Below are 23647 nucleotides of genomic sequence, written 5' to 3'. Positions count from 1 at the left end.
AGGCAGCATCCAAGGAACAGGAAATTCGACGTTTCGGGCCAGAGCCCTTCATCAGGAATGGAGTGCCACAAGGATCGATGCTGGGCCCTCTACTTTTTGTAATTTACATAAATGATTTGGATGCGAGCATAAGAGGTACAGTTAGTAAGTTTGCAATTAAGACCAAAATTGGAGGTGTAGTGGACAGCGAAGAGGGTTACCTCAGATTACAACAGGACCAGGACCAGATGGGCCAATGGACTGAGAAGTGGCAGATGGAGTTTAATTCAGATAAATGCAAGGTGCTGCATTTTGGGAAAGCAAATCTTAGCAGAACTTATACACTTAATGGTAAGGTCCTAGGGAATGTTGCTGAACAAAGAGACCTTGGAGTGCAGATTCATAGCTCCATGAAATTGGAGTTGCAGGTAGATAGGATAGTGAAGGCACCGTTTAGTATGCTTTCCTTTATTGGTCAGAGTATTGTGTACAGGATTTATGAGGTCATGTTGAGGTTGTACAGGATATTGGCTAGGCCACTGGTGGAATATTGTGTGCAATTCTGGTCTCCTTCCTATCGGAAAGTTGTTGTGAAACTTGAAAGGATTCAGAAAAGATTTACAAGGATGTTTCAAGGGTTGGAGGATCTGAGCTACAGGGAGAGGCTGATAAGCTGGGGTTGTTTTCCCTGGAGCGTCGGAGGTTGAGGGGTGACCTTACAGAGGTTTATAAAATTATAAGGGGCATGGATAGAATAAATAGACAAAGTCGTTTCCCTGGGGTCGGGGAGTCCAGAACTCGAGGGCATAGGTTTTGGGTGAGAGGGGAAAGATATAAAAGAGACCTAAGGAGCAACTTTTTCACGCAGAGGGTGGTAAGTGTATGAAATGAGCTGCCAGAGGATGTGGTGGAGGCAGGTACAATTGCAACATTTTAGAGACATTTGGATGGGTATATGAATAGGAAGGGTTTGGAGGGTTATGTGCTGGGTGCTGGCAGGTGGGACTAGATTGGGTTGGGATATCTGGTCGGCATGGACGGGTTGGACCGAAGGGTCTGTTTCGATGCTGTACATCTCTATGACTGTATGAAGACAACACTAAGACATATCATATTGCAAAGATGAGTGGTAGGCTGGAAGAAACTGTTAAGGTTCAACAAAGAATTTCAAAAAAGGTAATAAAAAGAGCAAAGGTAAATAATTAAAGAAGAACAGATCAAAAAACAAATATAAAAATAGATAGCAAAAGTTCTTTAAGGAAAGAAAGAGAAATAAATATTGGCCCATTTGAAAATGAGACTGGGGAATTAATATTGAGGAATACAGACATGGCAGAGATGTCACATTATATGTTGTAACAGTATTAATGATGGATACCATTATTACCCTCGCAAAAGTAACAGGTGGTGCAGAGGTTGGGGTAAAATTACTGGACCATCTATTGGGATTGAAGACGGACAAGTCCCCAGGGCCTGATGGCCTACATCCTAGGATCTTAAAGGATGTGGCAGCAGAGATAATGGATCCATTGGTCATAATATTCCAAAATTTGCTAGTTGAGGGAAAGGTTCCAATGGATTGGAATCCTTAACAGCTCACTGCACAGTAGTTATTTTATTGACTTGATCATTCTTCTCAAGCGGACTACTTTAGAAAATTGTACTGAGGGAAGAAAGAACAATTGTGAAAACATTTCTACTTACAGGAAATGTCATGGATGTAAAATCTAGTCAATACTCAAACTGACACACCAGAAGACTGGCCTGGTGTATCCTTTCACCTCCGTTCACCAACAGTAACACAGACGGTTGATCTCCATGGTATTCAAGAGAACATGCAGTATAGGCCCTTCGGCCCTTGATATTGCGCTGACCGAAGAAATCAATCTGAAGCCCATCTAACCTACACTATTCCATTCTTGTCCATATGCCTATCCAATGCCCATTTAAATGCCCTTAAAGTTGGCGAGTCTACTGCTGTTGCAGGCAGTGTGTTCCTTGCCCCTACTACTCTCTGAGTAATGAAACTACCTCTGACATCTGACTTATACTTGTCACCCCTCAATTTAAAGCTATGTCCTCTCATGCTAGCCATCACCATCCAAGAAAAAAAGCTCTCACCTTCCAACCTATCTAACCCTCTGATTATCTTAGTTATCTCAATTAAGTCACCTCTCAATCTTCTTCACTCTAATAAAAACAACCTCAAGTCCCTCAGCCTTTCCTTGTAAGGTCTTCCCTCCATACCAGGCAACATCTTAGTATATCTCCTCTGAACCCTTTCCAAAGTTTCCACACCTTTTCTATAATGCGGTGACCAGACTGTACACAATACTCCAAGTGTTGGTGCACTAAAGTTTCATACAACTGCAGCATAACCTCATGGTTCCGTAAGTCAATCCCTCTACCAATAAAAGCTAACACACCGTATGCCTTCTTAACAGCCCTATCAACCTGGGTGGCAACTTTCAAGGATCGATGTACCTGGACATTGAGATCTCTCTGCTCATCTACACTGCCAACAATCTTATCATTAGCCCAATACCCTGCATTTAAGTTACTCATTCCAAAGTGAATCACCTCACACTTCTCCACATTAAACTCCATTTGCCACCTCTCAGGCCAGCTCTGCAGCTTATCTATGTCCCTCTGTAACCTACAACATCCTTTGTTACTATCCACAACTCTACTGACCTTATCCATCCTTCTCTGCCCTCACCTAGATCATTTATAAAAATGACAAACAATAGTGGACCCAAAACAGATCCTTGCAGTACACCACTAGTAACTGAACTCTAGGATGAACATTTTCCATCAACCACCATCAGCCAGCCGATTTCTGATCCAAACCACTAAATCACCCTCAATCCCATGCCTCCGTATTTTGTGCAATAACCTACCATGGGGAACCTTATCAAACGCCTTACAGAAATCCATATACACCACATCAACAGCTTTACCATCATCTACCTATTAGGTCTTCTCAAAAAACTCAATAAGGTTTGTGAGGCACGACCTACCCTTCACAAGTCCCTAATCAAACTTATTCCTCTTTAGATGGTTATAAATCCTATCTCTTATAACCCTTTCTAACACTTTACCCACAACCGAAGTAAGGCTCACACGTCTATAATTTGCAGGGTTGTCTCTACTCCCCTTCTTGAACTAGAGGACATTTGCTATCCTCCAGTCTTCTGGCACTATTCCTGTAGGTATTTTCCTTCCCCACCATAAACCGCCATGCCTCCTTCTTTAGTTCACATGAAGAGCTGGCGATCCACCTTTTCCACCTCAGCATCCTATTTGATACTAAATGAGCTTGAGGTCCCATGTTCTGTCCATCACCATGACCACTGACATCCATCTCCTATTATTGTCTATTTCCACTCCTTCTTCAACACATCTCCTGTTGAAATTATAATCTAAGCGTTTTGTTCAAAACGTAGCATTCCAGTGCTCAGCTCCCACTTTTCATCCCCCCATGACCTCCAGTTCATCCAAAATTCTGCTCCCCGTATCCTTGTCTTGTTCACCCATCAGTCCTTTGCTAAGTGGCTTGTATTAGCAAGGTGTTAGTTAAACGTATCTTTCCTGATGAAGGGCTTTTGCCTGAAACGTCGAATTTCCTGTTCCTTGGATGCTGCCTGAGCTGCTGGGCTTTAACCAGCAACACATTTTCAGGTGTTAGTTAAAACACAAGTTAGAAAACTTGGGTAACTTCAGGTTTCTGGAATCTAGAATGTGGGAGGTTGACCAGGACTTGATTGGAATAGTCAAGTCTAGAGGTAGCCAAGGCATGAGGCGTGTTTCAGCAGAGGAAAAAACGAGGCAAGTACTTGGGCATGTTACAGAGGTATCTTTCTTTGAAATGTATCTCAGGTTCAAGCACAACCACCTGATGAATGAGTGGTGCTCCGAAAGCTAGTGTGTTTCTAATTAAACCTGGTGTGGGATTTTTAACAAGGTTCAAGCACGACACTGATGTCGCAAATTGTCTGGTTCAGCCTGAGACAGTTTATTGTCAGAGAGAAGAATGGTGTCAGTCTCTAAAATGCGGAGTTTATATTGAGAAACAAAAACAGTGGCTTCAGTTTTCTATATATTTAAGTGATTTGGAGGTGCTGGTGTTGGACTGGGGTACAACCACCCGATGAAGGAGCAGCGCTCCAAAAGCTAGTGTTTCCAATTAAACCTGTTGGATTAAAACCTGGTGTTGTGTGATTTTTAACTAAAAATATTGAAGTGGAGTAACCTTCTGCTTGTATTGTAATGATTTGTCAATAAGCAGTCCATCCACTTAGGGTCGTAGAGGGGTCAAGAGAGAATGTGGTGAGGTCAGCCTAGATGCTGCATACATGTGAAAACTGACATGCTTTTTGGGTGACCAGCAGCATACGACAGGAAGGGCCTGTAGGCCAGCCGAGGTCATGTTCAACAGCAAGGAGAGAGACTATAACAGCCATTCTCTGACTGCACATGAATATTTGGAACCTGGTGGGTGCTGTCCCACCCAGCTGGGTGACAGTGGAGAAACATTGAAGAATTGTGCAATGAACTGTGTCAAAGTTTCAAAGGACAAAAGAGTATACAATAGAACATAGAACATAGAAGGATACAGCGCAGTACAGGCCCTTCGGCCCTCGATGTTGCGCCGACCGAATCCTACCTAACCTATACTAGCCCAATAACTTCCAAATGCCTATCCAATGCCCGCTTAAATGACCATAAAGAAGGAGAGTTCACCACTGATACGGGCAGGGCATTCCATGAACTCACAACCCGCTGTGTGAAGAATCTACCCCTAACATCTGTCCTATACCTACCACCCCTTAATTTAAAGCTATGTCCCCTAGTAACACCTGACTCCATTAGCGGTAAAAGGTTCTTAGTATCTACCCTATCTAAACCCCTAATCATCTTATACACTTCTATCAGATCTCCCCTAAACCTTCTCTTCTCCAATGAGAACAGCCCCAAGTGCCTCAGCCTTTCCTCATAAGATTTTCCTACCATTCCAGGCAACATCCTGGTAAACCTCCTCTGCACTCGTTCTAAAGCTTCCACATCCTTCCTATAGTATGGCGACCAAAACTGCACACAATACTCCAGATGAGGCCGCACCAGAGTCCTATACAACTGCAACATGACCTCAGGACTCCGGAACTCAATTCCTCTGCCAATAAAGCCCAGTACACCATATGCCTTCCTCACAGCACTATTTACCTGGGTGGCAACTTTCAGAGATCTGTGTACATGGACACCAAGATCCCTCTGCTCATCCACACTACCAAGTAGCCTACCATTAGCCCAGTAATCCATCATCTTGTTATTCCTACCAAAGTGAACGACTTCGCACTTAGCTACATTGAATTCCATTTGCCACATTTCCGCCCAGCTCTGCAACTTATCTATATCCCGCTGTAACCTACCACTTCCTTCCTCACTATCCACAACTCCACCGACTTTTGTGTCATCCGCAAACTTGCTTACCCAGCTTTCAAGTCCTTCCTCTAGATCATTTATAAAGATAACAAAAAGCAATGGTCCCAAAACAGATCCTTGTGGTACACCGCTAGTAACTGCGCTCCAAGATGAACATAATCCATCAACTACTACCCTCTGTCTCCTTCCAGCCAGCCAATTCCTAATCCAAACCTCTAATGTATCCTCAATGCCATACCTCCGAAGTTTTAGCATTAGCCTACCATGGGGAACCTTATCGAACGCCTTACTAAAATCCATATACACAACATCTACTGCTTTACCCTCATCCACTTCCTTGGTCACCTTCTCAAAGAACTCAATAAGGTTTGTGAGGCACGACCTGCCCTTCACAAAACCATGCTGGCTATCCCTGATCACGTTATTCCTACCCAGATGTTCATAAATCTTATCCCTTACCATTCTCTCTAAGACTTTGCCCACCACTGAAGTCAGACTCACTGGCCTATAGTTGCTAGGGCTATCCCTACTCCCTTTCTTGAACAATGGGACCACATTCGCTATCCTCCAGTCCTCTGGTACTATTCCTGTTGACAACGACGACATAAAAATCCAGGCCAATGGCTCTGCTATCTCCTCCCTAGCTTCCCATAGGATCCTGGGGTAAATGCCATCAGGCCCAGGAGACTTATCTATATTCATCCTTTCCAATATTCCCAAAACCTCTTCCCTGCATATTTCCAGGGCATCCATTCTAATTATTTGTGATTCCATATTCACATCAGCAACAGTGTCCTGTTCCTGAGTGAATACTGATGAAAAGTACTGATTTAATGTCTCTCCAATCTCCTCCGCCTCCACACACAACTTCCCACTACTATCCTTGACAGGACCGATACCTACCCTAGTCATCCTTTTATTCTTGACATACCTATAGAAAGCCTTTGGGTTTTCCCTAATCCTACCAGCTAAAGACTTTTCATGTCCCCTTCTCGCTTTTCTTAGCTCCCTCTTTAGCTCCTTCCTGGCTACCTTATAACTCTCAATCGCCCCTACTGAACCTTCACGCCTCATCTTTACATATGCCGCCTTCTTCCCTTTCACAAGGGACTCCAATTCCTTACTAAACCACGGCTGCCTCACAAGGCCCTTTACACCATGCCTGACTGGTACATACCTATCGAGGACACGCAGTAGCTGCTCCTTGAACACTCCCCACATCTCATTAGTGTTCTTCTCTTGAAGCCTGTTTTTCCAATCCACACATCCTAAGTCATGCCTCACTGCATCATAATTTCCCTGCCCCCAGCTATAGCTCTTGCCCTGTGGCACACGATTATCCCTCTCCATCACTAAAGTAAAAGTCACCGAGTTGTGGTCACTGTCCCCGAAGTGCTCACCTACCTCCAAGTCCAACACCTGGCCTGGTTCATTACCTAGAACCAAATCCAATATAGCCTCCCCTCTTGTTGGCCTGTCGACATATTGTGTCAGGAAACCCTCCTGCACACATTGTACAAACACCGACCCATCTAATGAACTCGAGCTATAGCTCTCCCAGTCAATATCTGGGAAGTTAAAGTCCCCCATAACAACCACCCTGCTACCTTCACTCTTTTCCTGAATCATCCTCGCAATATTATCCTCTACTTCTCTAGGACTATTAGGAGGCCTGTAGAAAACACCTAACAGGGTGACCTCACCTTTCCTATTTCTAACCTCAGCCCAAACTACCTCAGATGGCAAGTCCTCTTCCATCGTCCATTCCACTGCTGTGATACTGTCTTTGACAAGTAATGCCACTCCTCCCCCTTTTTTACCCCCATGTCTGATCCTACTAAAACATTTGAACCCTGGAACGTGCAACAGCCATTCTTGTCCCTGTTCTACCCACGTCTCTGTAATGGCCACAACATCGAAGTCCCAGGTACCAACCCACGCTGCAAGTTCACCTACCTTATTCCTTATACTTCTGGCATTGAAGTATACACACTTCAATCCACCTTTCTGGTTACAGGCACCCTCCTTAGAGATCGCTGCATTATTCCTAACCTAACAATGTTCTTTGTGACCTCAGTAAGGGCTAGTTCCATGTGGTAATGGAGGGATTTAAACCTGGAAGTGGCGGTGCAGTGGCTCAGTGGCTAGCACTGCTACTTCACAGCACCCAGGGACCTGGATTCGATTCCAGCCTCAGGCAACTGTCTGTGTGGAGTCTGTACACTCTCCCCATGGCTGCATTGGTTTCCTTTAGGATTCCTCCCTCAATCTAAAGATGTGCAGGTTAGGGTGGTTAGCCATGGGAATTGCAGGATTACAGGGATAGCATAATGAGGTTGGTGTAGGAAAGATACTCTTCAAAGGGTCAGTGTGAACTTGATGGGCCAAGTAGTCTGATTCCACTCTGTAAGGAAACTATAATTCTATGAAAAGATAGGCACATACTTGGGAAGGGACAGCACATTTTTTGACTTTGGTGAGAAAAGAGACACTGGAGACAGGCCAATAGTTTGCAAGGATGGTGGGATCAGGAGTCAGTTTCTTTGAGAGGTGATGATGGCAGATTTGAAGGAGAAAGGGACAGAGTATGAGGATAGGACGATTGTCAATTAGCATGAGAACCAGGAAGTAGTCAGTAGTCTATTAAAAGTAAGGAAGAAAGGATCAGCAACAATGGGGTAGACAAGCTTGTAGAGGGATAAAGAGAGATAGGAAAGAAGCTGAAGAAGGAAACAAGTTCAGGCCTAGAAACGTTAGGGGATGATTGTGGACTCAAGGGGAGGAATGGAAGTGATTGGATTGTCTCAATCTTGCGAAGAAAAGGAACCATAAGCTCCTCACATTTGTTCTTGGAGGTGATAGTGGAGAGGATTAAGAAGGCAGCCTGCCATGGGAGAATCTTGCCAAGGATACACTTTACATCCAGGCTGATTGTGGAGTGGTGAGCACATTTCTGAAATGGGAACAGGGCCTGACCAAACTTTATGTGATCTATCCTGATGCAGCAGGAGATAACCAAACCATTGTCTGCCACTTTGTTCAGGTCTGTGTCCCTTAAACTTCAGCCAATGGAGGCAGGCACTGTACTGGGTGTGACAAAACTGAAAGAGAGTAATTGTTTTAATGGAGACTAGAATGTCAAAGTTGGAGGTGGGGGTCCAGGAGCAAATCGAGAGGTACGGAAACATACATGGAGGTAGAGAGCTGGATTAATAGAAATCTGAGGGCCCAGTGCTGAGTGAATTGGGAAGACTTTCTTTTCTTAGAAATGGATGTGTTTTGGATGATGGAGAAAGTTGAAGGATTATAGCGAACAATCTGTTCTCCAAGCTGCATCTAATATGTGAGAGAGTGACCTCTGCCTGACATGATTCCATGGAATTTTTATCATCAATTTTATGTTTTTCACTTTCAGTTGGATGGAACGAATACCTATTCATGTGAGGAGTTTGCTGAAATCCAATCTGAACAGTGTAACCATGCACTGAAGAAGCTTTGTGAACTCAGATACAAAATCATTCAATCGGTCAAAGAGGCCTGTCTGGAGGTAATGGCGCAGCTTTTAATCACCTCTAGCCCTGCCTTCAATTGTAAACTGCAAGTAATTGTAAGTCCCTTTGGGGCAGCTGAGCAATACGAACACTAAAGGCAGTGAACAGCTCCAGAGGCCCAGTAAGGAGGTTGCAATCGATAGTGGCTCTGGCAGCTTATTCACAGCAAGTTAGTCTCAATAAAAAAAGCATAGGAACAAGCCACCTAGTCCCTCCAGTTTGTTCTACCATTCAGTCAGAACTTGCCGGGGCGCAATTTGCTCTCTTTGATTTGTACCCCTTACGTAATCAAATAGTTCAAAAACAGAAGTCATTGGGAATATTTTAGTTTTTTTTTAATGGGCCAAGTGCTGACAAGTGAGACTGGGTTAATTTAGGAAATCTGGCCGGCATGAAAAAGTTGAACCGAAGGGTCTGTTTCTTGCTGTACATCTCTGTAATTCTATGACTAAATCTAATAGGTAATTCAGCAAACACTTTGTTACGTAAAAGCACGAAAATAGGAGCAAGGATGTGCCATTCGGCCTGTTGAACACATTCCATCATTCAACATGAACATGACTAATCCTCTACCTCAATACGGTACATGTGTGCTTCCCTGGTATCCTTTGACATAGAAATCTCTAAATATATTTCTTCCTTAAATACATTCAGTGACTTGTCCTCCACTGGTGGTGGTAGAGAATTCCACAGGGTCAGTTCCTCAGTGTGCAAAAACTTTCTTCACATCACCGTGTTAGCGCGGATGAAATGACCTCAGTCCGAGCCCAGAGTGCGGTTCGACAATCAGTAACTTTATTAAAGTATGTAACGCTGGCGGAGACCAACCGAGGTTTGGATCTCGATCGCTCTAACGTTTCCCGTGCGATGTTACAAGTTATATACTTCCTGAGTCAGGATGTAGGAGATTGGGTATGAATGAGTATGAATGGTGGTACTCATGGCTGGAGTATGTGTGAATGTCAAGCTTCCTGCCGTCCTCGGAGAGTCGGCAGCATACACAAAAAGTGTGCTATTTATCTTTATGTGAATGGGTCTGGGTGCTATCTGCTTGTCTCTCCGTGAGGGCTGGAGGCTAGCACCCCCCTTTGTTACTTCCAAAGTGTCTGTTAGGTTCATCCTGTTTGTTTGGTGTTTGCCTTTTGTGTAGGACTGTTTTGCATGATCAGATTATGGGTGTGTGTCAGTTGGGACCTTGACGAGATTATAAGGTGGGTTTCGATCTGTGAGTCATGACCTTTGTCTGGAGTCCTGACTAGTGTCTGGTCTGGTGTGTATTTGGATCTGTCTTTGGGTCCCCTTCTCCTGATCACGTGGTCGGGCTGGCAGCTGCTGTCTTAAAATAAATACTGTTTGCTTTAAAATGGATACTGCTGGCTTAAAATGGTTACTGCTGGTTTTCCCGATGTGGGCCTTGCTCCACGGTAAACACGGGGCGGTTTATGCCCGCCTTCAACAGTCTTCAAGGTCAACCCTGTATCCTGAGGCCTCAGACCAGATGGTAATGCAGATTTGAGGTTACAATCTATCAAATAGGATTTTATTGACTGATGGGACAATTCTAGGAGTTAAATAGCCAACTCCTGTTCCTTAATCATGTGTTCGTATATGATCTGATGTTCTTCGAGCTTCTATCTTTTGAAACTCAACTAAACATTGATATTGGGCTCAGGGGAGCTGAAACAAACAGGTAGCATTTATTTCACGACTAGATAACCTGTCAATCACGTCACTTTAGGAGTATATGGATTTTTTCTTTCTCAAATGAATGTTTCTTTTGTCATTTTGAAAAGAACAAAACATTTAAATAACTTCAGATGACTATATGAGAGATCCAAAGGGGTTTTTCTTTCTTCTTCGAAAAATAAGGCATATTTCCCCTAAAAATTAATGGAAAGGCAATTTTAATATATATTCTTTATACTTCTTACTAATTCTTCCTCTGCAGAAAGCCAAAATGGAAGGATTTGGGAATGTATTCCGAGCAGAGCCCGGTGATTCCATTGAAAGGCCTGTATTGACTGAAATTATTGAGTCCAGACCACTCCTTGCACTGTTCTTCAAGTTCCTGAAGCTCATGGACCACCTGTTCCAGGAGCTGGTCTGTCGCCTGGTTAAAACTGCCGTTCAACTTTTATTGGATGCCTTGACTGATTCATATATGAGGACCTCAACAGATGAGAGAAGGAATGAGGAATTGCTGAGGTGAGGAGTGAGTATTGAGGTTATTAGTAAACATAAAATTGGGTTAATAGCTTTGTATTCAAATTGGATGTGGTCCTGTGATGTAGCAGTAGCATCCTTAACTTTGGATCGGAAGCTTCAGGATTACAATGTATACCAGGATATCTTAGCCGAAGAAATTGTGTTCATAATGGGGCCAAACAGGTTGATTACAGACTGTAAATCCTTCCAATATCTAAGATGGGAATGAAAGTCTCCGAATTGACTAGCCTAACTTCAGAAGAAAATTGCAAACCACATGGCTGGAGCAATCCAAAAGAAGTCCACTGCCTAATCTTTAAAAAATGTGGCTGGGAGAAAAGACGGAGAGAACGAAGTGATTCTCACAGGAAACAACTGGTTCTCAGCTATTCACAGTTCTATTAATCATTGCAGATGTACGGTTAGCTCAGTCAGGTACATAGCAATAGTGTGTTGCAGGATGATGTGCATGCCTTTGATTCATTTCTTGTGTAGTAGTAGATCATGGAGGCCAGCTTGCCCATTACTTGGCATAAAATAATCCCCTTCAAGTAAGAGAATCATTGTCTCTCTTTAAATGAAAGGTTAAATATGGTCCCTCATGGGTTCTGGCTAATTACCCTTTCCCAACTGATGGCAGTTTAAAAAACAATGTATTCCCATCTAAAACAGAAATTAGGCAAAATATTTTCTTTCAGAGGACAATAAGTCTTTGGAACTCTCTCCCTGAAAAGATGGCAGTGTCTATTCAAGTCGAGCCCTAGAGTATTTTAAAGACAGAAGTAGATTGATTCTTGTAAAGCAAGGGAGTGAAAGGTTATCAGGGGTAAGTGGGAATGTGGATTTAAGATTACAATCAAATCATCTGTGATCTTATTGAACAGCAGAGCTGGCTTGATGGATGGAATGGTCTAACTTGTATGCTCATATGAAACAGCAGCAGAGAACCAATGATGCGAAAGCAAAATATTGAGGGTGATGGAAGTCTGAAATTAAAACCAAAATGTTGGAAATACTCAACGGGTCTGGCAGCATCAGTGGAGACAGAAACATAGTTAACAGCACAGATTTGCATCTTTGAGGTGGCAAATAGGAGTTGAGAATTTTCCATAAACCTGCATCTATTTCTCTCAAAGCAGCATGCATAGTTTGGAAACTGGGCTACCTCCATTTGAAGCAGACCTGAAGTGACATTGTAAACAGGTTGAGACTGAGTCTGGTATCTTGCAATGGCCACCTTCATTAGATATCGACCAAGTTCTCAACATTTCTGGTATAGTCAATATATGTATATCCCTCTTGCCCCTTCTATGCACCCTGTGCAACCTTTATACCCACCCATTACCATTCCACACATCTCATTCCCCTTCGATCTCCCCACATCCTAACATACATCCCTGTTTATTCATGACCCTCTATACAATTCTTCCAGCATTCACCAAACCCTATAACACTTCTGATACTTCCCTGAAATGTTCATCCAACAATGAAAATGTTGATTCAAAAACTACTTCATGGAAACAATTCTCCCAGCAGTTCATAAAGCTGTCAATAAAATGCATCAATTGACGTAGTTAAAGTGTCAGTGGATGAGCATTTTGGGAATATTGACCATAATGCTGTCCGTTTCAGTCCTTATGGAAAAGGGAAGGACAAAGCAGACATTAAGTGTGTAAATAGGGGAAAGCCAATTTCAATATCATTGGACAGGATCTGGCAGATTCAGACCAGGAGCAGCTACTTGCATGGAAGTCTATATTTGGAAAATGAGAGTTTTTTAAACGTAGCATAATGAAAATTCAAGGCCAGTATCTTCCTCAAAGAGTGAAGGACAGCAAATCCAGGGAAGCCTGGGTGTCAAGGGATATTGAGAGTTTGATAAAGAAAAAGGAAGCATATGTTAGGTATAACGCATTAAAACAGGAGTGGCCCTTCCAAAGTATAGAGAGGGTAGGGTGTGTTAAAAGAGAAACTGGGGGGAGAGAGGAGCCATGAAATATCTTGGGCAGAAAGGATTAAGGAAAATGCTGAGCCATTTTATAGGTACAGTAGGAATAAGAGGATTACCAGGGAAGGAATGGGCCTTCGAGAGACCAAAGGGGCAACTTGTGTGTGGAACCAGTGGACATGGGTGAGGACTGAAATTAATACTTCTCATCTGAATTCACAGAGGAGAAATGTCAAAAGTCACATGATGCCAGGCTATCGTTCAACAGGTTTATTTGAAATCACAAGCTCTCAGAGAGCTGCTGCTTCATCAACGTGATGAAGGAGCAACGCTCCAAAAGCTTTTGATTTCAGCTAAATCTGTTGGACTATAGCCTGGCATCATGTGACTTCAGATCTTGTCCACCCCAGTCAATAACTAGCACCTCCACATACAGAGGAGAAAGACATTGCATCTGGGGATTTCAGTTGGGATATTGCAGAACATGTTAAGATGAATAAAGAGGAGATATTAGATGTTTTAGTGGGCATAAAGGAGCTTAAATTCCCAGGGCTTGATGGGATATATTTCAGGCTGCTATGGGAGGCAAGTGAGGAAATTGCTGGGGCCCTGGCAGAGATACCTCATACTTCCCTGGCCACAGGTGAAGTGCCCGATGGTTGGAGGATAATTAATGTGGTTCCTCTGTTCAAGAAGGGCATCAGGGATAGGCCAGGTAATTGCCGACCAGTTGGTCTGATGAGGTGGGAAGGAACTTATTGGAAAAATTCTAAGGGAGGGGATTAATCAAGACTTGGAAAGGAAGAGGTTGATTAGGGATAGGCAGCATGGATTTAATAGAGGGTGATCCTGCCTGACTAAAGATATTAATGAGGGTAGTGCACTATTGGTCAGTTGGTAAATTGGGCAGAGCAATGAAAAATAGAATTTAATTTGGGTAAGTGAGAGGTGATGCATTTTGGGATATCTAATAAGGGAAGCATTACACAATAAATGGTAGGTTCCTAAGGAGTGCTGAGGGACAAAGGCACCTTGGTGCATAGGTCTACAGATCCCTGAAGGTGTTAGGTCGGGTAGCCAAGGTGATGAAGAAGGCATATGGGATGCTTGCCTTCATTAGCTGGGGACATAGAATATAGGAGCAAGGAATATAGGAGCTTGTTATAACTTTATAAAACTTTGGGTAGGCCCAAAGGGAAACCGTTTTCAGTTCCAGTCACCACACTATTGGAAGGATTTGAATGTACTGGAGATGGTGCAGACGGGATTCACCAGGTTGTTGTCTGGGGTGGAAAGTCTCAGTTATGTGTAGACACTGGATAGGTTGGAGCAGAGGAGGCTGGGGGGGTGGGTGGTGGAATCTGATTGAGGTATACAAAGCAATGAAAAACAGAGACAGAGTAGATCATGAGAATCTTTTCCGTATGGCAGATGTGAAGACCAGAGGGCATATGTTTAAGGTGAGGGGTAAGCGGTTTAGAAGACATCAGAGAAGTTTTTCTTCATCGAGAGATTGGTAGAGATGTGAAACTTGCTGCCTGAGGTGGGAATGTTTACAATTTTAAGCAGTATTTCGATGAGCACTTAAAATGCCAGGGCATTGTAGGCTATGGATCAAGTGCAGGTAAATGGGATTCATCTAGTTGGCATCTGTTGGTTGGCATAGGCATGGTGGACCAAAGGGCTTGATTCTAAGTTGTCTGACTCTGAGACAGTATGCCTGTCTAATTCATACTGCTACAAAGAAGCTATAATTCTCAGTCCAATCAAATATTCTCAAAACAGACACACAAGTATTTAAAAACCATTTCTAAGGAAAAAAATAACTTAATTACAAGATCATGGAACTGTTACTCAGGGCAGAAGTTAAGGATTTTATAGTAGGTAACTCACTTCCTAACTCATTAATACCTGTCCACCATCCAAAATACAAACGTTAGGGGTATGATGGGAAGACTCTTTACTTGCCTGGTTAAATGCAGCTTGAATAGCACTCAAAAGGTTTGACATCATCCAGGACAAAATAACTTTCAAGGCTACAAGGAATGGAAACTAAATTTTGGTCTAGCCAGCACACCCACATCTCAAGTATGAATTAAAAATAGCCAAAATTAAAAATTTGCTTCACAGGCGTGTAAACAAATCCACTAATCAGAATTCATTAGTGGGCTGGGGCTCAGCCAAGCATTCGTAACAGGATTGTGGAACAGAGCTGTGTCAATAAATACTCAGGCTCTCCTGAGTATGATAGGTCGGCCAAGTATCAATTTGTTAAAAAGGTTTGAATGTGTTCACTCTTAGTATGCTAATACACTAAATTTCATTTGTTTAACATCATTAATCATCTGAAATGCGCGCATTTATTGAAAGGTTAAAGGCAATTTTCTTTCATTACTCCTGCTCCCATTCCTGTCCTGCACCTGTTCCTGTCCTGCACCTGTTCCTGACACGCTCCTGTTCCTGTCTCGCTCCTGTTCCTGTCCTGCTCCTGTTCCTGTCTCGCTCCTGTTCCTGCCTCGCTCCTGTTCCTGTTCCTGTCTCGCTCCTGTTCCTGTCCTGCTCCTGTTCTTGTCCTGCTCCTGTTCCTGTCCTGTTCCTGTTCCTTTCTTGCTCCTGTTCCTGTCTCGCTCCTGCTCCTGTCTCACTCCTGTTCCTGTCCTGCACCTGTTCCTGACACGCTCCTGTTCCTGTCTCGCTCCTGTTCCTGTCCTGCTCCTGTTCCTGTCCTGCACCTGTTCCTGTGTTGCTCCTGTTCCTGTCTCGCTCCTGTTCCTGCCTCGCTCCTGTTCCAGTTCCTGTCTCGCTCCTGTTCCTGTCTCGCTCCTGTTCCTGTCCTGCTCCTGTTCTTGTCCTGCTCCTGTTCCTGTCCTGTTCCTGTTCCTTTCTTGCTCCTGTTCCTGTCTCGCTCCTGCTCCTGTCTCACTCCTGTTCCTGTTCCTGTCTTCCTCCTGTTCCTGTCTCGCTCCTGTTCCTGTTCCTGTCCTGTTCCTGTTCCTGTCCCGCTCCTGTTCCTGTCCTGCTCCTGTTCCTGTCCTGCTCCTGTTCCTGTCTCGCTCCTGTTCCTGTTCCTGTTCCTGTCTCGCTCATGTTCCTGTCCTGCTCCTGTTCCTGTCCTGCACCTGTTCCTGTCTCTATCCTGTTCCTGTCTCGCTCCTGTTCCTGTCCTGCTCCTGTTCCTGTCCTGCTCCTGTTCCTGTCTCGCTCCTGTTCCTGCCCTGCTCCTGTTCCTGTCCTGCTCCTGTTCCTGTCTCGCTCCTGTTCCTGCCCTGCTCCTGTTCCTGTCCTGCTCCTGTTCCTGTCTCGCTCCTGTTCCTGTTCCTGTCCTGTTCCTGTTCCTCTCCTGTTCCTGTCTCGCTCCTGTTCGTGTTCCTGTTCCTGTCCTGTTCCTGTTCCTGTCTCCCTTCTGTTCCTGTCACGCTCCTGTTCCTGTCACGCTCCTGTTCCTGTCCTGCACTTGTTCCTGACACGCTCCTGTTCCTGTCTCGCTCCTGTTCCTGTCCTGCTCCTGTTCCTGTCCTGCACCTGTTCCTGTGTTGCTCCTGTTCCTGTCTCGCTCCTGTTCCTGCCTCGCTCCTGTTCCAGTTCCTGTCTCGCTCCTGTTCCTGTCTCGCTCCTGTTCCTGTCCTGCTCCTGTTCTTGTCCTGCTCCTGTTCCTGTCCTGTTCCTGTTCCTTTCTTGCTCCTGTTCCTGTCTCGCTCCTGCTCCTGTCTCACTCCTGTTCCTGTTCCTGTCTTCCTCCTGTTCCTGTCTCGCTCCTGTTCCTGTTCCTGTCCTGTTCCTGTTCCTGTCCTGTTCCTGTTCCTGTCCCGCTCCTGTTCCTGTCCTGCTCCTGTTCCTGTCCTGCTCCTGTTCCTGTCTCGCTCCTGTTCCTGTTCCTGTCCTGTTCCTGTTCCTGTCTCGCTCATGTTCCTGTCCTGCTCCTGTTCCTGTCTCGCTCCTGTTCCTGTTCCTGTCCTGTTCCTGTTCCTGCCCTGCTCCTGTTCCTGTCCTGCTCCTGTTCCTGTCTCGCTCCTGTTCCTGTTCCTGTCCTGTTCCTGTTCCTCTCCTGTTCCTGTCTCGCTCCTGTTCGTGTTCCTGTTCCTGTCCTGTTCCTGTTCCTGTCTCCCTTCTGTTCCTGTCACGCTCCTGTTCCTGTCACGCTCCTGTTCCTGTCTCGCTCCTGTTCCTGTTCCTGTCTCGCTCTTGTTCCTGTCTCGCTCCTGTTCCTGTCCTGCTCCTGTTCCTGTCTTGCTCCTGTTCCTGTCTCGCTCCTGTTCTTGTCCCGCTCCTGTTCCTGTCTCGCTCCTGTTCCTGTCTCGCTCCTGTTCCTGTTCCTGTCTCGCTCCTGTTCCTGTTCCTGTCCTGCTCCTGTTCCTGTCCTGCTCCTGTTCCTGTCCTGCTCCTGTTCCTGTCTCGCTCCTGTTCCTGTCTCGCTCCTGTTCTTGTCCCGCTCCTGTTCCTGTCTCGCTCCTGTTCCTGTCTCGCTCCTGTTCCTGTTCCTGTCTCGCTCCTGTTCCTGTTCCTGTCCTGCTCCTGTTCCTGTCCTGTTCCTGTTCCTGTCCTGCTCCTGTTCCTGTCTCGCTCCTGTTCCTGTCTCGCTCCTGCTCCTGTCTCACTCCTGCTCCTGTTCCTGTCCTGCTCCTGCTCCTGTCTCGCTCCTGTTCCTGTCTCGCTCCTGTTCCTGTCCTGCTCCTGTTCCTGTCCTGTTCCTGTTCCTGTCTCGCTCCTGTTCCTGTCTCGCTCCTGTTCCTGTCTCGCTCCTGTTCCTGTCTTCCTCCTGCTCCTGTTCCTGTCTCGCTCCTGCTCCTGTCTCGCTCCTGTTCCTGTCTCGCTCCTGTTCCTGTCCTGCTCCTGTTCCTGTCCTGTTCCTGTTCCTGTCTCCCTCCTGTTCCTGTCTCCCTCCTGTTCCTGTCTCCCTCCTGTCCCTGTCTCCCTCCTGTTCCTGTCTTCCTCCTGCTCCTGTCTCGCTCCTGCTCCTGTCTCGCTCCTGTTCCTGTCCTGCTCCTGTTCCTGTCTCGCTCCTGTTCCTGTCTTGCTCCTGTTCCTGTCTCGCTCCTGTTCCTGTCTCGCTCCTGCTCCTGTCTCGCTCCTGTTCCTGTCTCGCTCCTGTTCCTGTCCTGCTCCTGTTCCTGTTCCTGTCCTGTTCCTGTTCCTGTCTCCCTCCTGTTCCTGTCTCCCTCCTGTTCCTGTCTCCCTCCTGTCCCTGTCTCCCTCCTGTTCCTGTCTCGCTCCTGTTCCTGTTCCTGTCTTCCTCCTGTTCCTGTCTTCCTCCTGTTCCTGTCTCGCTCCTGTTCCTGTCTCGCTCCTGTTCCTGTCTCGCTCCTGTTCCTGTTCCTGTCTTGCTCCTGCTCCTGTCTCGCTCCTGTTCCTGTCCTGCTCCTGTTCCTGTCCTGCTCCTGTTCCTGTCCTGTTCCTGTTCCTGTCTCGCTCCTGTTCCTGTCTCGCTCCTGTTCCTGTCTCACTCCTGTTCCTGTTCCTGTCTCGCTCCTGTTCCTGTCTCGCTCCTGTTCCTGTTCCTGTCTCGCTCCTGTTCCTGTCTTGCTCCTGTTCCTGTCTCGCTCCTGTTCCTGTCCTGCTCCTGTTCCTGTCTCGCTCCTGCTCCTGTCTCGCTCCTGTTCCTGTCTCGCTCCTGTTCCTGTCCTGCTCCTGTTCCTGTCCTGCTCCTGTTCCTGTCCTGTTCCTGTTCCTGTCTCGCTCCTGTTCCTGTCTCGCTCCTGTTCCTGTTCCTGTCTTGCTCCTGCTCCTGTCTCGCTCCTGCTCCTGTCTCGCTCCTGTTCCTGTCTTGCTCCTGTTCCTGTCCTGCTCCTGTTCCTGTCTTGCTCCTGTTCCTGTCCTGCTCCTGTTCCTGTTCCTGTTCCTGTCCTGTTCCTGTTCCTGTCTCCCTCCTGTTCCTGTCTCCCTCCTGTTCCTGTCTCGCTCCTGTTCCTGTCTCCCTCCTGTTCCTGTCTCGCTCCTGTTCCTGTCCCGCTCCTGTTCCTGTCTCGCTTCTGTTCCTGTTCCTGTCTTGCTCCTGCTCCTGGTGTTGTTGCTTTTTCTGCTGCTGCTTTTGTTGCTCCTCCTGGATGTTCTCTTGCTTCTGCTCTTGGTGCTGTTTGTGAATGTCCTGGTGTTCGTGCTGATGCTGTCAGTGCTGCCCTTAGTCATTTTGGTCCTTATCTGAAGTCCTATCAGTCATAGAACATAGAACATAGAAGGATACAGCGCAGTACAGGCCCTTCGGCCCTCGATGTTGCGCCGACTGAGTCCTACCTAACCTATACTAGCCCAATAACTTCCAAATGCCTATCCAATGCCCGCTTAAATGAACATAAAGAAGGAGAGTTCACCACTGATACGGGCAGGGCATTCCATGAACTCACAACCCGCTGTGTGAAGAATCTACCCCTAACATCTGTCCTATAACTACCACCCCTGAGTGGTAGGTATTTATTTACCTTGCTGATCGGTCATAGTTCCAATGTGCAAATCAGTTCTCCAAAGTTGTCAGTGTAACCTCCAATACTCCGGGCTTCTCACTAGATTTATACTTTAAAGCTTGTTCGTGACAATCCTGAGTCAAATGGGTTTTGTTAATTTTTAAGTCATTGGTACCTTCTACTTTCAGCACACTGCCAACCCATTCAAGAGCCTCCCTGGGCAAGCACCTGCATGTCATGCAAGGTTCTAAAGGTCTTAGCAGTCTCGAGAGCTTGGGCGCTATTGAAAAACAGTCCACCACTGCCAGTGGAATGGATGTAGACCAGGTAAGCAATGCTGCACAAGTTGTCTTCTCAACACAAATAGAATTGTTGTGTGAGGTGACTGCAATAGAACGGTAGATCCTGATTTACATACTCAGAGGATAACGTTAATGACTGAGTGCTGTTTGCTTTTGTATTTGTTAATACCTTTGTGTAAATTAGTACTCCCGAGGTGGAAGCTCCCCAAGATTGTTTTTGGACACTGTGGAACACTGAAATTTCCATTAATCAAGCACATTGCTCCCCTCTGCACCAGGCCTCTCCAAGACCTTTTCTGTTTTTATTTTAGTCTTCATGGAGTTGCAAAAGTCATGGCAAACTGGACTACCCCACATTCTCTGAGGTTTTGAATGTATAGGCATGGATTCTTGTTAGTACTGTTGGGTTATTGTATACTGTATTGCACTAAGATTTATTTACACTCCTTTGCAGCAACCATTTCTTGAACTAACTTTATCTGCACCCCTAAGAGAGATGGCCATATAAAAAAAGCTCATAGCTTGCAATAATATTACATAGCATCCCCACTTCAAAAAAAATACAGAAAAGGAGATGATTACGTTGTATTAATTTACAAGACAAGCCAGAATAGAATGTATAATTCACCAGTCTTACTGAATATTTCTTTTGAGTGGGTTAGAGATTTAGAAAGACCAAATTAATTCTCTTAGGCCATGACTCAAATTCTATAATAGCTGATGGAGTTTAAATTCGATTAATTAATCTGGAAAATAAAGATCATCACAGGAACGGTGACTATGACAAATGTTGCAGATTGATATGGTTTACAAAAACCCTTTAGAAAGGGAAATGTAGAGGAGATCTGTTGTGATGAAGTGATCGTGACACTATCTCTGGACCCGGAGACACAGGTTCAAGTCTCACCTGCTCCAGAGATGTGTAATAACCCCACTGAACAGGTTGGTTAGAAAATCTCGAGGATAGGAAGTGTACCTTCCTTACTTAGTCTGACCTCCATGTGACTCCAGACCCACAATCATGTGTGTATGACTTTCTGAACTAGCCAAGCAAGAAACTAATTTCAAGGAATGGCTACAATAGGCACCTGGCAGTGGTGCCCAGTTCCATTAAAGAAAAGGACACTAACTTTACTCTACCAGTCTATTTGGTAAAACCAGCAAAATTCAGTTTCTTTTTGATTCTCACTTTCTGACTTTCAATGTGTATTGAATGATCTAGGGTAGGTCTTATAAACAGGGTAAAAACAATGGCTGCAGATGCTGGAAACCAGATTCTGGATTAGTGGTACTGGTAGAGCACAGCAGTTCAGGCAGCATTCGAGGAACAGTGAAATCGACGTTTCGGGCAAAAGTCCTTCATCAGGAATAAAGCTTATAAACAGCCTACATTTGATGCTTGGCAACTCCTGAGGACATCTCCTCTGTATCGAGGGATGTGAGGCCCAATTGGGACTTGAATAGTTAGGTGGTTGTTTGTGACCAGCACAGATGTGTTGGGCCAAACAGTCGTTTTCTGTGCAGTAGATCTCCATTCAATCCATTCAGAATAAAAATTGGGTTTGCCAGGGCACTTCCTCCCAAGGCAAGGTAATGATCTGGAAATTTTCAGACACACAGAACTGCCTCTCGAGTGGAAATATCTCTTTTAACACTATTTCAAAAATAACTTGTTGCCTTTAAACTTTCTGAGAAACCTTTATTTTGCTGCACAAATTGTTAATCATACAACAGGCCCCCAAACAGTAGTCTGAATGTCGGATGTAAGTTGAATCGGGAGCTGAAATTGGCCTGTCGCAAAGATGTTACTACAGTTGTTATGGGGGATTTCAACATGCAGGTAGACTGGGAGAATCAGGATGGTATTGGACCTCAAGAAAGAGACTTTGTGGAGTGCCTCCGAGATGGATTCTTAGAATAGCTGGTGCTGGAGCCTACCAGGGAGAAGGCAATTCTGGATCTGGTATCGAGCAACGAACCAGAATTGATCAGGGACCTTGAAGTGAAGGAGCCATTGGGAAGTAGTGACCATAATACGATAAGCTTCAATCTGCAATTTGAAAGGGAGAGGGTACAATTGGAAGTGACAATATTTCTGTTGAATAAAGGGAACTATGGAGCTATGAGGGAGGAGCTGGCCAAAGTTTCAATGGTGCAATACCTTAGCAGGGATGACAGTGGAGGAACAATGGCGGGTATTTCTGTGTATAATGCAGAAGATGCAAGATCAGTTCATTCCTAAAAGGAAGAAAGATCCTAGGAGGAGGCAGGGGTGGCCGTGGCTGATGAGGGAAGTTAAGAAACATACAAAGTTAAAAGAGAAAAAGTATAACATAGCAAAGATAAGTGAGAAAACGGAGGACTGGGAAGCTTTTAAAGAACAACAGGATTACTAAGAAGGAAATACACAGAGGAAAAATGAGGTATGAAGGTAAACTGGCCAAAAATATAAAGGAGGACAGTAAAAGCTCTTTTAGGTATGTGAAAGGCAAAAAAAAAATGGTTAAGACTAAAATTGGGCCCTTGAAGATAGAAACAGGGAATATATTACAGAGAACAAAGAAATGGCAGAAGAATTGAATTGGTACTTCAGATCTGTGTTCACTGGGGAAGACACAAGCAATCTCCCTGAGGTAACAGTGGCTGAAGACCTGAACTTAAGCAAATTTATATTTGCCAGGAATTGGTGTTGGAGATACTGTTAGGTCTGAAGGTTGATAAGTACCCGGGGCCTGATGGTCTACATCCCAGGGTACTGAAGGAGGTGGCTTGAGAAATCGTGGATGGGTTGGTGATTATTTTCCAGAGTTCAATAGATTCGGGATCAGTTCCTGCAGATTGGAGGGTGGCTAATGTTGTACCACGTTTTAAGAAAGGTGGGAGAGAGAAAGCAGGAAATTATAGACCAGTTAGTCTGACCTCAGTGGTGGGAAAGATTATAAAGGATGAAATTACGACACATCTGTATAGTAGTAATAGGATAGGTCAGAGTCAGTATGGATTTATGAAGGGGAAATCATGCTTGACTAATCTTCTGGAATTTTTTGAGGATGTAACTTTGAAGATGGACAAGAGAGATCCAGTAAATGTTGTGTACCTGGACTTTCAGAAAGCTTTTGATAAAGTCCCACATAGGAGGTTAGTGAGCAAAATTAGGGCGCATGGTATTGAGGGCAAAGTACTGACTTGGATTGAAAGTTGGTTGGCTGATAGGAGACAAAGAGTAGTGATAAACGGCTCCATTTCGGAATGGCAGGCAGTGACCAGTGGGGTACCACAGGGATCAGTGCTGGGACTGCAGCTTTTTACAATATATGTTAATGATATAGAAGATGATATCAGCAATAACATTAGCAAATTTGCTGATGATACAAAGCTGGGTGGCAGGGTGAAATGTGAGGAGGATGTTAGGAGATTACAGGGTGACCTGGACAGGTTAGGTGAGTGGTCAGATGCATGGCAGATGCAGTGTAATGTGGATAAATGTATGGTTATCCACTTTGGTGGCAAGAACAGGAAGGCAGATTACTACCTAAATGGAATCAATTTAGGTAAAGGGGCAGTACTGAGAGATCTGGGTGTTCTTGTACACCAGTCAATGAAGGTAAGCATGCAGGTACAGCAGGTAGTGAAGAAGGCTAATAGCATGCTGGCCTTCATAACAAGAGGAATTGAGTATAGCAGCAAAGAGGTTCTTCTGCAGCTGTACAGGGCCCTGGTGAGACTACACCTGGAGTACTGTGTGCAGTTCTGGTCTCCAAATTTGAGGAAAGACATTCTGGCTATTGAGGGAGTGCAGTGTAGGTTCACGAGGTCAATTCCTGG

At 45.0% G+C, this 23647-nt stretch overlaps 1 protein-coding gene across 1 annotated transcript in view; it reads left to right on the top strand.

Moving 5' to 3' along the window:
* Positions 1–23647, top strand: part of LOC132832876 (dynein axonemal heavy chain 6-like) — a 670564-nt gene that overhangs the window by 66616 nt on the left and 580301 nt on the right. Inside the window, exons 8-10 of the mRNA XM_060851082.1 lie at positions 8837–8968; positions 10921–11177; positions 19709–19847. Of these exons, the coding sequence (XP_060707065.1) occupies positions 8837–8968; positions 10921–11177; positions 19709–19847 (528 nt within the window). The remainder of the gene's footprint in view (positions 1–8836; positions 8969–10920; positions 11178–19708; positions 19848–23647) is intronic.

Source organism: Hemiscyllium ocellatum, chromosome 3 (assembly GCF_020745735.1).
Source record: "Hemiscyllium ocellatum isolate sHemOce1 chromosome 3, sHemOce1.pat.X.cur, whole genome shotgun sequence".
Lineage (NCBI taxonomy): Eukaryota > Metazoa > Chordata > Chondrichthyes > Orectolobiformes > Hemiscylliidae > Hemiscyllium > Hemiscyllium ocellatum.
The sequence above is the reverse complement of the archived record's forward strand: the minus strand, read 5'-3'. Positions and strand labels throughout refer to the sequence as shown.